At 39.9% G+C, this 14292-nt stretch overlaps 1 protein-coding gene across 2 annotated transcripts in view; it reads right to left on the bottom strand.

Moving 5' to 3' along the window:
* Positions 1 to 13219: 13219 nt before the first annotated feature.
* zc3h7b.S (zinc finger CCCH-type containing 7B S homeolog) overlaps positions 13220 to 14292 on the bottom strand; it is a 35461-nt gene continuing 34388 nt past the window's right edge. For both annotated transcript variants that reach the window (XM_018261241.2, XM_018261240.2), the window contains exon 23: positions 13220 to 13682. In XM_018261241.2, the coding sequence (XP_018116730.1) occupies positions 13490 to 13682 (193 nt within the window). In that variant the 3' untranslated portion in view covers positions 13220 to 13489. The remainder of the gene's footprint in view (positions 13683 to 14292) is intronic.

Here is a 14292-nt window from a genome sequence, read left to right as displayed (position 1 = left end):
AAGAGGCTTAATAATGGAAGAATAGAGTAAAGTATGTAAAGAAAAGAGACCAGGAGAATAAAGAGGCTGAGTGAGGAGAGGAGGTATAGTAGTTTGGAAAGTGGGCCCTCAGCCTAATCACTTGCAATATGCAAATGGCTGGATTTCTGTCTAGTTTTCGCAATGTTGTAAATGGGACAGAAAGTTTTGAACAGACAGCACTTTGACCAAATGAGATGCCCAGTTAAAACCCTACCTCTATCTAGTCTGCCTGATGAGTAAGACCAATCCTTTAACTACAGGTATGGGATCTATTATACAGAAATCAGTTATCCAGAAAGCTCTGAAATACAGCAATGCTCATTTAGAAAAACTCTCTCTTATTTTTAATTGATTTGCTTATTTCTGTTTCTTTAATAACAATAAATTAACTGCAAGACATGTCAAGGTGAGTTTCTTGGTAATTAACTGGTTTTCATTTGGCCAGATTATTGTTCGGTTTTCACAAGGCTGAAAACCTAACGGGAAGTTGAGACCCGAACAGGCCTTAGAAAAACCGAACTGTTCGGGTCAAAACTGAACAGGTGACAACCCTAATACTGGCTCTATAGTATCCTATAATCATCCTGTAATGCCCCTTCGTTATAACAAGTAAAACTCCTGGTGGGCCCTCCTGCATTGAACAGCCAGAAAAGGAGACAAAATTTGCAACTTAATTAGATTTTGGCAGAGAGTCCAGAATAGATACTTTAGATACTTTTGTAACAGTTTAAGATAAGCAGGTCTCTTGGGGAATCTGGGCGATTCAATTTCATTAGGAAAACTGTAATAATACAAAAAAAAAACAAAGAAATGTGTTCAAATTTTCATAACCAGCCAAATTTTATAAATTGAACATGGTAATTAGGGGTGTGGCCACAAAAATAGGCGTGGTTAAAAAAATGTGAGCACTCTACACGTGGAAAATCTTTTTGTGCCTCTTTCTATTTCCAAAATATTGGGAGATATGGCTAAAATACACTTTTAGATGTTCATGGAGCCACTGTGTCTGACCAGTTACAGAGCGCTTTTGGCACCTAAATGCGTTAGGTATTAAACTGGGCCTATGCAAAGTCACCAATTTGGTGTTAGCTGAATCCGACTATCCAGGTGATGGGCCATATCATGTTGGACTATGCAGTAACGGCTGTCATAAATGACATTCCATTATCAGGATATATCAATCTAAAGGATTTAGGAGACCTATTTCATGTTATTTAGTACAGTGGTCCCCAAACTGTGGGACTGGACCTCCTGGGGAGCTTGGATGTACCCAGCCTCCTCCTGTCCATTTTTCCTATTTGTGTAAATCAGGACAATCCAGTTGTTGGCCAGAGCTGTCAAACAGATATTGTATAAACAAGCAGTCCCAAGCTCCCCATACATTGGCCAATATGAATAAAATGCTGATTCAGTCAGTTGGGGCTAAGTCAACAACTTTTTAAATTGATGCCTTTGAAACCTGCCTAATAGGTAACTGACCAATCGCATCCCAGATTTTGGCCTCACATACTGCCATACACAGGCCTATATGGCACTGGCTGAGCTTAGAGTACAATGGCTTCCCCTATACAAGCACAACATATGCTGCCAAGGAAACCACTCCTCCTGTGTAACTTCACATGCTGCCCCAGCTCCAGTTACTTTTCCCAGCTCCAACATGGAGCTATTACAGAGTTATTATTTGCAATTTACACACCCACATTTAAACTGCCAGATTATTGCATTAAAGAGGTTCACTTTTACATTTTATAGCATAATATAGAGAGACAATTTGCAATAGTTATTATTATTTGTGGCTTTTGAGCTATTTGTTTTTGAGTTTAGAATTTCAGCAGCTATCTGGTTCCTAGGTTCCAAATTACCCATACAATCAGGCACTAATTTGAATGAGAGATTGGAATATGAATAGGAGAGGGCCTAAACAGAATAATAATAATAATTACAACCAGTAGCAAAAACAATAAAATAGTTTTTAAGATGTAGGGTCAGCGACCCCCATTTGAAAGCTCTAAAGAGTTACAGAAGGCAAATAATAAAAAAAAACTATAAGGGTAAGGGCAAATCTGGAGATTCGGGGAGATTTAGTCGCCACTAAACGCCTCTTCTTTGGGGCAACTGAACCCCCCGAACTGCTTCCCAGTGTCTTCCGCCTGATTCAATGAAAAAACGCCTGCGCCAATGCACTTGCGGCACTTCGTTTACAGGAAACTTCGGGCGACTTCTGGTTACACACCCGCCATCCCGCAGTGACAAATCTCCTCTTCTTCGGGCGACTAATCTCGGGCGACTTCGGAATACAAAGAGTGCCATCCACGGCAGCGATTCACATTTTAGCAAGCGAGAAGGCATTTCAGGGAGATTAGACAAAGAAGACGAGATTTGTCGCTGAGCCTCACAAGAATGTAAATTACCTGCGGGATGGCCTGTGTGTAACCGAATAGCAGTGTGTCCGATTTTTATGTTTTGAAATGAGAATCTCAAAAGAAAGTGGTATTTTGTGAAAATGTGAAAAGAAGTAGTAGGTGTTTACAAAGTAGAGAGTACATTGTGTCTCAGTGAGTGGCCCCTGGTTATACACCCTGTATTTATAACACTATGGTGTGTTTGTTTCAAACCCTATCACTCTAGGAACCAACTCAAACACTTGTCCCCCAAAGCACTAGGGCCTGAAATTCCTGCAATTTCCAGTACTTTTGTATAATCTGGACATTTTTATAAGGGTCTGGGCACACGCTCAGATTTGGGAAGATTGCCTGGCTGCAAAACTCACGAGGAAACTTTGGGCAAAATCAATCTGAGTGCCATCCTGCTGGCGATTTACATTTTAGCCGGGGAGATAAGTCACCTCGAAGAAGAGGAGATTTGTCGCCGGGTGACTAATTTTCCCGAATCTGAGCGTGTGCTCTAAAGGTAAAGGTTGTAGAATGCTCTTAAGACAGTATGGGCCTTCTTTTTTTAAGCAATGGTAAAGTGAGCATCTTCTGTTTCAGGGTAACAGCCAGAGATAACCCTCTGAGGAAAAACCACAGTGATCAAGATACCAGACTTTCCCAGTGTATTTAGTATAATCAAACAATGAAATTAAATTCATTCATAGAAAAAAGCTGCAATGTGAATATTCTGTGTGAAAGGTGAGTGGAGCATATAATTTACAGTAGAATGGTAGGTTGGGTGACAGGGTTTCCCCTAGCATTAGAGAAGATAAGATAACATTGTAAGATGAACACCTTTGAACTTGTATTATTCAATTTCACGTGTAACCTCCACGTGCGGTACTACTGCTGCATTTTGCCCTCTTCTCCAGCCTTCCCACTTTCAGCTTATGCACTTTCAGCTTACATTGGGCAATGGCTCCCTATGTGGGTATGGCTGGTAGAATCCATATTCAACCAAGCAAACATACTACTGGTGGAACAATGACGCAGAGGTGATTATTGATTAATAAGAGAATCTTAGCGATTTGTTATAGGTGGACGGTTACATTCAGTTCGTGTTTTCAGTTTGGCTTTGGGTATCAGATCACAATGATGGGGATGGGGCTGTCAGGGACCTGCTTGATTGAAATTTGGCAGATTTTTTGCCAGGTATTGTTTGGGTAGACCTGTAGGAGGGGCCCATACATGGGCCAATAAATTGTTGACAGCTTTTATTGACCCATGTATGGCCACCTTTAGACTTAGGGAACAGTAGTACAGACTTATGGAACACTAGTATTCACAAAGAAAGTTGGGAGCACCTTCCATCCAAAAGAAAAGACATGTAATGGTGTGCAAGGCCAAGTGAATTGCATGTAAATATTGGAAGAGAAAGAGTTGAATATAAATTGCACCAACCCATAATGTTACCCAATAGTGCCATAGAAGTAGTTAAAATATAACTTTTATTGTCTGCATTTAAAATGGTGTGTCATGAAAGAATACTTAATTAATTAGTAAACCAAAATAAAATATTAGAATCAGGGAGGAGAGCTTTATCGTATGAGTTGCTATGAGCTGCATGAGTTGCACGCGGCAACTACCCACCCTATGAAGGAGGGTAGTGGGTTCACGGAAACGTGTATCTTTCTTAGGGGTCAACCCAGTGATTCTTCTTTAGTACTGTGAAACACTTACACAACAGGGAGCAATGATTTTTGTATGTAGGAAAAAAACGTGAAATAACAGTAGCGGTATCACAATACTAAATTTTTGTTCCTACGCTAAAGCTCCTAGCAACTATAGACCTATACTATAGAGCTTTCCTCCCTGATTTTAATATTTAATTTTGGTTTACTAATTAATTAAGTGTTCTTTCGTGACACACCATTTTTAAATGCAGACAATAAAAGTTATATTTTAACTACGTCTATGGCACTTTTGGATAACATTATGGGTTGGTGCAATTTATAGGCCACTTTTTCTCTTTCTTCCTATATTTACAGACTTATGGCACAGTAGCTTTGACTTGGGGAGCAGTAGCCTAGACTTAGGGAGCAGTAGTTGAGACTTGTGCTGTATATTTAGCAACTGAAGAGATGACAACCCATTCCCAGCAGATAGTACAGAGGTGCACAGCAAGTTCCAGTTTGCCTGCTTTATTATTAGAGGGTATAAATAGTTCAGCTGCCTCAGGGGATCTCATATCTCTGGTCAGTCTATCATGTTGTAGGCTTCATTATGATACAAGTGATATAATTGCATTAAGTGGAACACTTCTGATTCACTCTGTGTGTAATTCTATCTGGTACAGAAGTTACATGGCCCTATAACAGGGACAGATTATATTAGCCATAAGAAATGTTGGTTTATAATTACTATCCCCACCTGCAGTTCCGTGTCTGTAAGGATATGACATGGCTGTACTGTATTTACACCAGTCATTCAGTGGTAATGGTTATACTGATGATGATGATGATTAAATAACAACTGCACTTACATTTTCAGGCTAGTGGGAGGTAGGGTTGCCACCTTTTCTAAAAAAAATACCGGCCTTCCTATATTCTTGCTGTTTTTCCCTATTAATAACATTAGCATCAAGCAGCATTTTTAGCGGCCAAACTGGTAAAATACCGGCCAGGTGGCAACCCTAGTGGGAGGGTGTAGAAGATTTACTTCTGTGCAACATTCCCTGTCTCCAACAGGCCACACAATCAGCACTCAGGGCTTGGTCATTAAAGGGCATGTAAAGGCAAAAAAATAAATTCCCATTTTTACTTTCTTTAATGAAAAAGAAACCTATCTCCAATAGACTATAGTTAAAAAATGTCTACCGTTTTTATAAGAAACCTGACTGTATGCAGTGAAATTTTCGCTTCATTTACTGCTGTGGATAGGAATTGTCAGACGGTCCCTAACTGCTGAGCAGGGAAACAATCATACTTATGAACAGTAGGGGGAGCCCCCGCCTTACTTCCCAGCCATGCAGAACTCAAGCAGCTTTGTTTATGACAATCCCTAAGCAGCCCAGACCACACTGAGCATGTGCACAGTCTTAGTCTTGCAAAGATGTTTAACAAAGTTACAAGATGGTGACCCCCTGTAGCCAACTTTGAAAACATAAATTATTTGTTTGATTTGGCTTGTGGTGCAGTTAGTTCATGTTTATATTAGTATACAAAATACAGCATTTCTAGCCTTATTCTATTTTAGACTTTACATGCCCTTTAAGAGAAGGTGCCATTGACTTTTTCCTCAACAGGAATGCAGCATTGGTCACTATTAACAGGCAGCAGCTTCTCCTTTATTATTTTACAGGTTTTATAACAAGAGAGTTAGGGGACGAAACTATTAATTAAGCATCAGCATATGCTACAGCTCAGCATAACAAGGAATAGGAGCCGCCACTTGTGGCTGTATGGTAGGTTTTTTTCTGGGCCTGCCGCAGCAGCTGCAAGAAAGAACACATCAAGGCAATGTTTGGTCAGCTGTCTCAATACACTAATGGTTACCCTTCCCTACAATATCAAAAGGGTCACTTTCTGACGGGAATAGGAAAAACGGCACTGCATCTGTGGTTTGTTGACCATACACTTTACTGCATTGCAGCTTCAGGACAGCTCATGATACTTATCAGTACATAATATGACTCTTTTTGCTTTGTTATTAACACTGTTCATACCATGCCAACTCCATGTGCTGCCCCAGACCAGGCCCAGACTGGCAATCGGTGGGTTCTGGCAAATGCCAGATGGGCTGCTATAAAGTCCCATAGAAAGTCAGTATTTGTGGGCTGGTGGGGGCTGTTTGGGCCTCTGTGTGGGCTGATTGGGCCTCTGTGTACCTCAAATGCCAGGGCCAATTTTAATCCTCAGTCCAGACCTGCCCCAGACCAAAGCTGCCATCATGCTATGCAGTTGGTCTGTTGTTTTCTGATTTCAGGACCCTTTCTCTCCACCTCCGTGCAGGCATTACTAATGCAGCAAACTCCTTTCTGGCTTATAGAGGGTGAATTTCTACAAATATAACTCCACCGAAATTTGCCTTTCTGGCTGATAGAGGGTGAATTTTCTACTTATGTAAAATTTGTCTCAATACATCAATTGTATTTCACAAGACATCTCATAGTTACAAAAAAATCATAATCAGTGCATTTTTGCAGACAATTGTAGTGGGCAGTGGTTGGCTAAGCTGGTCAGAAGCCCCACCATTGCGCTTCTTCTGCCATTTGACACTTTCATTTTTGAAAGCACCATCAACCCCTAAAGAATGACATTTCTGAATTACTGTCTAGTTACGTGGACTCTAAATCCAGTGCCCTGACTGCTTTATTATTCCCATATTACCTTATTTTAAAGGTGGTTTTCAGCTAATCATGAAGGGCCTTGGAATGGCTGCCTTTCTTTTGTTCCACTTGTTTGAGCTTGGATTAAAATAAGATGCCAATCACAGAACACACTGTCTAACTTGGTGTATCAGCTCATAATTTTGTTGTGTTGCCTCCCTGTCACGAAACACGTGACAAGCAGGAATTCTCACTAAAACTGCAGTTTCTGTACCAGTAGGAAGGGTTTCTTTACTGTTGGGGCATTCAAGCTGTGGATTCCCACAAAGAGAGTTGGAATTCTTTGTTGGTGGGTTTCAAAATCAGAATTTTTCAGAATCATTGTACGATCAGAACTTCCCCATCTCCCGACCTGCCACTAACCATTCCAATCAAATAAAGTAGTAAAAGAACAGATGACCCGATGTTCTGCCCGACAGCAATCATACGAAAGCTATGTCCGACCAAAGCTGGTGACAGTCTCCCTCTGAAAATCCTACAATCGGCAATGCATGCAGAGATATTATCCACAGCCTGAATTCTGAATTTAATACCCCAAACTTCTTTTCCAACATAGTGTTATTTAAATTTTTTGTATTGAACAAGTTTTTAATGAATAAAAAAGAACAAATGTATAACAATGCTTCAAGTGTCAATGTACATTGTAATGCCCTTCTGAATTTCTTTCAGGGCATATAAATATATTGTGCAGTAAGTCAAAAAGCAAAATAATAGAAAAAAAACTGGAAAAAAACAGGTAGAGTAAGTATTTTTTTGTTTATTAGTGAGGGATGAGGTGTTTTCTCCCATTAAGTAAATCTGGGCCTCTTCTTCTGTTTTTATTTTTTTTCATTGAATCTAAGGATGTTTTTGAATATATTTCTGAATATTGAATACATTTATGCAGATGATAAAATTGGTTTAGATGTCTCTAGGTGTAATTGGTGATTAGCACCAAACCTGTCATTTACATTTCTGTAAGATTACCTGGTAGTCTAGTGTGACAGAGGCGGGGACGCACACTGCTGCCATTGCGGGGACGCCCACAGCTTCTTTATGCATGTCAGATGTGCACACAAACCTTCATTTTTTCAGTGCCTCTATGCACCCGTAACTCGGCAATGACGCAACACTGCGGTGAGTTGACATCACATTGGTGCAAAATTTGTATATTTAACCAATCTCAACAGAGATTCAGTGTCCATTGTAGGTCTATGTTTCATAGTTCCTGGGTGTGCTTCTGGATTGCTTTCTGTTACTGACTTTTGCCTGTTATCTGACCCTGCCTGGACTCAGGGGTGGATTAATGCATAGGCTAACCTAGGCTATCGCCTAGGTGTCCTGAGGGGCCCATGGGGCTTTTTCAATTTGTGTTTTTATTTTGTTTTAGAAAAAACTTTTTAACTGTGCTGCAGGTCTGCAGATGTTGCTGAGCCCAGTAGGGTTCCGTGCTGCCCCCCTCCTGCACAGGCAGTACCTGCTTTGTGGCTGGCTTATAGAGGATTAGGCAAGGTAGCAAGACTCAAGCACGTCTGTACTTTTTGTGCAAGATGCATTGGCGGAATTGTCAAGCGACAGTGACGTCACCGCCGTATGCCGAGACATACGCAGCATGTAGAACTTGAGCGCACACACATTACCTTGCCTAATCTTCTTCCAGCCAGCCAGAAAGCAGGTACTGCCCATGCATGGGGGGCAGCACAACACCAGGCCAGGCCCTGCAGCAGATGCAAGCTGCAGCAGCACAGTTAAATATTTATTTTTAAAGAAAATAAAAACAATAATTCCAGCAGAAAGCAGGTACCGGCGGTGCCCGGGAGGGGGAGGGGAGGCAGCAAGGCACATATGTTGTAATTGTGATATATTTTTAAACTTGTAGCCTAGAAGGGGCCCTGTGGAAAGTGTAGCCTCTGGGCCTCACATAATATTAATCTGCCACCGGGACTGATCTTTGCCTGTTATCTGACTGTGAGTGAACTCTACCTGAACCGACCCTTGCCTGTTATATGGCTGCACTTAAAGAGGAACTATGGGTTTGTGATAAAATCTTCAATAGAGTGGCCTTAATATGTAAAATAATATTAAGCATCCAAAAATCCCCACCTCTTAATCTTTGAATATGATTTTATCTCTTTTCTACTGCAGAAAACTCAGCATTAAATCTGTTTATTTTCAAAAGGTTTCCAATGTAGGTGTGTTAAAAGTACATGACCAAAAACTACATACCCCATAATTTGGTCTATTTGTTTTAGTACTGTATATCTTGATGACATTCTCTTATTTTCTTGTAGTTTGGGTGAACACCGTCAACATGTGCGAGAAGTGCAACTTAGCCAACTCTATGCCAAATTGAAATTATTATAGGCAGTATATAAAAAACTTTTCTATCCTTGTTGCTCCTATTACTAATTTAACCAAGAGAGGGCAGATCCTAGTATTTGGCCTACTGAGGCTATTTCAGCTTTTAGCTTTTGTGAAAAAGGAATTTGTTTCAGCTCCTATCCCCCTTCATTCTGATACAAAATTAGTGGAAGCTTCTGAGGTTGGGGCAGGAGCTGTCCTGTGTCAACGATGACCAACAATGTACACCCTTGTGTTTTTTTTTTCTAAGAAGTTTTCTTCTTCAGAGTACAACTATTATATAGGCTATAGGGAATTGTTAGCTTAAAATGGGCTTTTGAAAAATGGCGGCATTTGCTTCATCATATTGGTGCAAAATGTGTATATTTAAACCAATCTCAACAGAGATTCAGTGCCCATTGTAGGTCTTTGTTTCATAGTTCCTGGGTGTGCTTCTGGATTGCTTTCTGTTACTGACTCTTGCCTGTTATCTGACCCTGCTTGAACTATTCCTGGACTGACCTTTGCATGTTATCTGTATGTGAGTGAACTCCTGGACCAATCATTGCCTCTCTCCTACTACGCTTCTTTTGAAACATTGTTTCTGGGTTACTGGTGTTTCCTCCTGTCTCCCCATCTGCTATGATTTGGCCCCTTTGCTCTGTTACTCTCATACTCTTAAGTCCTGGTGGCATCTGAGTCGCTGAGGGTTTCTCCCGAAGCCAAAGGCAGCTGCTATAGAGAGAAGAGTGAGCCGAGACCAGGAGCTTGAGTTTATTTTGGGTATAGGGTGCCAATCGCAAAAATTTCCTTACACAGACAAACTTAAAGGAGATGTAAACCCTTGATACAAATGAATATACAATTGTAAAAAGTGCTTCTGGGCAATGTTTGTAAATTTTCTGTTCCTAGTTTTCATGATATTAGCAGTCCTTATTCAGATTGTTAGTGAGCAAAGACTTTTATTACAAAATCAATTATTACCTTGAAAACAAAAATAATATTAGTTCATTGCAAAAGTGCCCATAACATATATATTTTAGCAGGTTCTCTTCTGCTAAAACATCTGCATGCAGTGGTACCAACTAGGTCCTTCATGCTACTACTTCTCTGTGAAGAATGCCAAGGCTGAACATGGCATGGCTGCTTGTCCTTTATCTCTGGTAAAAGACATTCATTTCTAGATTAGTAACCGGGTGGTGCTATTGGATGGAGAGGTACTCCAAGAGAAGTTATATAAGGAGGGGGAACAGGACATCTATTCTCTTTGGATGAGAAGAAGAACAAGTGTATGCTGGGGAGCCTGAGGCCTGCTACCTAAGAGAGGTACTAAGGAAAAGCATTAGATACGTTTGATTGGTTGAGCTTGCAGTAGGTGTCGAGATTTAAAGTTATTTATAAGAAGTTGAGGCTCCAATGAGGAGTGAGAAAGGGACCAGTGTTCTGGCAGTACCTTATGTGTGGTGTAACAGATTTAATTCCTAATATGTTTTTCGGTTGATTTGACTCTTTTTCTGTAGAAGTTGTTTCTAGTTGTGTCATTTAAGATAATCAGTTAGAAGTACTATGGCTCTGATTAGTTAATCAGTGCTGTAATATGATTGGTCAATGTTCTTTTAATTTATGTGTGTCTACTTTTGTACTTCAGCCTATGATTAAGTGCCCCCTTGAGGCAGGAAACACGTAAGGCTTTTTCATGATTATGTACAGAATAAAATAAACTAGAATGCCTTTATATACATTTGAGCTGCTGTGACTTCAATACTGTTTGTGTAGCAAAATGAAAGCAACTGTTTTTGGGCATCCAATGCCATCATAGCACCTTTAGATTGTAAGCTCTTGCAATTAGGACCCTCTGATTTTATTATTATTTTGTAAACCCTTTTTGTTAAATTACTGTAAGATTCTTGTTTGTTATAGATTAATGTAAAGTGCTGCATTATTTGCTGGCACTATATAAATAAATGATGATGACTAACTTTACAGGTAGAGCGAAGCAGTTTACGTTTGTAATCAGGTAGAAACACAAGCCAAAAGTTGTATCTTTGTTGGTATAGTCAGTACTCCTGTGCTTCTACTTCTTTTCCATACAATAAAAGTTACACAGTCTAGCAGAGCAAAATGCCCAATCCAACAAATGCCATGCTTTTATATGTTAAAGGGCAACAAAAAAAATAAAGTAACAGCAAAAAAGGAAAATGCCATGTAAGCAATTACATTTAACATTCCGTTTAATTGACTTGCAAACCATGTAGCTGTATTTTAGATTTCTACTTTAAAGTACCTTTTCCCCATAGAATTCTCTGACCCAAGTTATAAATGTGTTACCTAAGGTTCCACTGAATTCAACAGTCCGGGTGGGGCTTTGTTTGGCAAAAGTTAAGACATCTGTGAGCAAACACACTATAATTGAAAGCAGGACTTCTGCTCCAGTGGAAACATGACTACATGTACAGCAGGGATAATAACTGCTTGTTTATTAAAATGACCGATTTTTCATTTTTGTTTTACTAGTTCTTTAGACAACGAATACGACTGGACTGGGTTTGCAGTTGTCTTTCGACCAATAGTATTTTAAGCATGAAGCAAATATTGTGGAATCACTCACCAAAATAGAGGTGCTCCAGCCCCAGGCCCTCAGCTCATGGGAGCGGACAATCCATATACAAAAGCGTAATTGTTGGTGCAGGGGACACTGGCAAACTCACGTTTTCTGAACAGACCAAAAAATAGTAGGTTAAAAATTTGAAAGCTTTATTATATAGTCATCTCTCGCCTGCCGCATTTCGTGTCACTGGGACACTTAATCATAGGCTATGATTAAGTGTCCCAGTGACACGAAACGAGTCAGGCGAGAGATGACTATATAATAAATATAATATATATATATATATATATATATATATATATATTATATATATATATATATATATATATATATATATATATATATATATATATATATATATATATATATATATATATATATAATTTTAACCAACATACTATTTTTTGGTCTGATCAATACGTGAGTTTGCCAGTGTGCCTTGCAGTTGTCTTTACCCAAGATGTGCTTTTTTTATGAACAATAACTTATTATAGTGCACATCGATTTAGAAAGTTCTTGAAATTCCTCTAGCTTTGAAACCAAAAACCCCAGTTATAACTTATCTATCTATCTATATATATATATATATATATATATATATATATATAAATAATACTGCAATTAAATCTTCATATAAAACACACAACATCCAGAAAGCATTATTCTCTGCATTGAAGGCAGCATTCTGAAATGAGAAATGAATGCATGATAACATCCAAAGGTAAAACATTACACCTTTGCAGCAATGGATGATTTTACAGTAAAGGTGGCCATACACGGGCCGATAAAAGCTGCCGACAGACCGTGTCGGCAGCTTATTGGCCCGTGTATGGGGCCCCGCGACGGGCTTCACCGATCGAGATCTGGCCGAAAGTCGGCCAGATCTCGATCGGATGGGACAGAAAATCCCGTCGGATCGCGGCCGCATCTATTCGTTGATGCGGTCCGCGATCCGACCGCCCGTTTGGGCATCGTTAGGATCCGATCGTTGGGCCCTAGGGCCCACGATCGGATCAGCCCGATATTGCCCACCTCAAGGTGGGCATATCGGAGGGAGATCCGCTCGTTTGGCGACATCGCCAAACGAGCGGATCTCTCCATGTATGGCCACCTTTACAATCTCTGTAAAATGAGCTGCCAGCTTACCCTATTCAAGAATTCTTTCGGATTCACTTTTAAGCAGCATATTTTCAGTGTAATTCTGTGTCGATTTCAGTACCCAACGTATTAAATATCTATAAATCTATGGGTACTACATACAGACTAATTATTACTCATTCAGATTTAGTTCTCAAGGACAGCAATGACAAAAACAGTGTCCAAAAATCACTTGCCAAACACATGCAATTACAATAGACTTTTGTTAAACAAAATACTGTGATTAATTAACACTAGATTATGGTCTAACAAGCAACTGATCTGTCATTTTACCCTTTCTCAGAAGTCTTTGGAAGCAAGACTTGGGCAGCTGCTTTGAAGAATCTTCCAGAGCCCAATGTGGCACACGTGACCATGAAAAATAATTCCCATAATTTATATATAAGGTAAATGTAGGGGTTTGATTTAGATAATGAATTTTGAAAGAAGCAAAAAATGACATCTGCTCTCACATAAAACTTGCAGACTATATAAACAGATACCTGTAGCTGGAATAAGGGACGCACTATGAATCTGGTTGGAGCTGGCCCTGGGTAACAAGTTTGAAGTGTGATGGAACATACAGGCATTTCTGTATTTTTCAGACTAACTCCAATGTGTATTCATTTTATATCCCTGCATAGCTCATGCCACATCCTTTAACAGAAAGGTATATTTGCCAAAGTCTGAGTCGGTGGGCTCCAGGAGCATATCTTTCCGGGCTCTGGAAACCTTCTGCAGGAGTACATCCCTTCTCTTCAGCCACTCGTCAAGTTCTTCCTGACCATGTGCAAACAGACAGTTGCTTTCATGGGGGCAGCTCTTGGTCTCCTCAAACCTGCAAGTATGATATTAAAGAGATACGGTCATTGGAAAACATGTTTTTTTTTTCAAAATGCCTCAGTTAATAGTGCTGCTCCAGCAGACTTCTGCACTGAAATCCGTTTCTCAAAAGAGCAAACATATATTTAATTTTGAAATCTGACAAGGGGCTAGACATAGTGTCAGTTTCCCAGGTGCCCCAGTCATGTGACTTACTTGTGCTCTGATAAACTTCAGTCACTCTTTACTGCTGCACTGCAATTTAGAGAGATATCACCCCCCCCCACGTTTCGAGCCTGCCACGGCTCTTTATCATCTTGATAAAGACCAGTGACAGGCTTGAAACTTTGCTGTGAATGTTGCCCTGCTACTGAAAATAAAGGCTTTTTAATTAAATGCTAGAGTACTGCCTATTTTGGATTTCTACAAGTATTCCTAAGTGTGGAAGGACACTGAGGGGGATGCACCCAAATTACTAAGAATTAAACAAGGTGTGTGCTACCTGAATTTGTTTGAAAGTGATATCACCCCCCTTCCCCAGTAGCTCATCGGCAGAACAATGGGATGGTAACCAGATAACAGCTCCCCGGTAGATACAAGAACAGCACTCAGTAGTAAAAATCCAT

The sequence above is a fragment of the Xenopus laevis genome, chromosome 4S, assembly GCF_017654675.1.
Source record: "Xenopus laevis strain J_2021 chromosome 4S, Xenopus_laevis_v10.1, whole genome shotgun sequence".
NCBI lineage: Eukaryota > Metazoa > Chordata > Amphibia > Anura > Pipidae > Xenopus > Xenopus laevis.
Note: the sequence above shows the minus strand (reverse complement) of the source record. Positions and strands in the feature narration are given on the sequence as shown.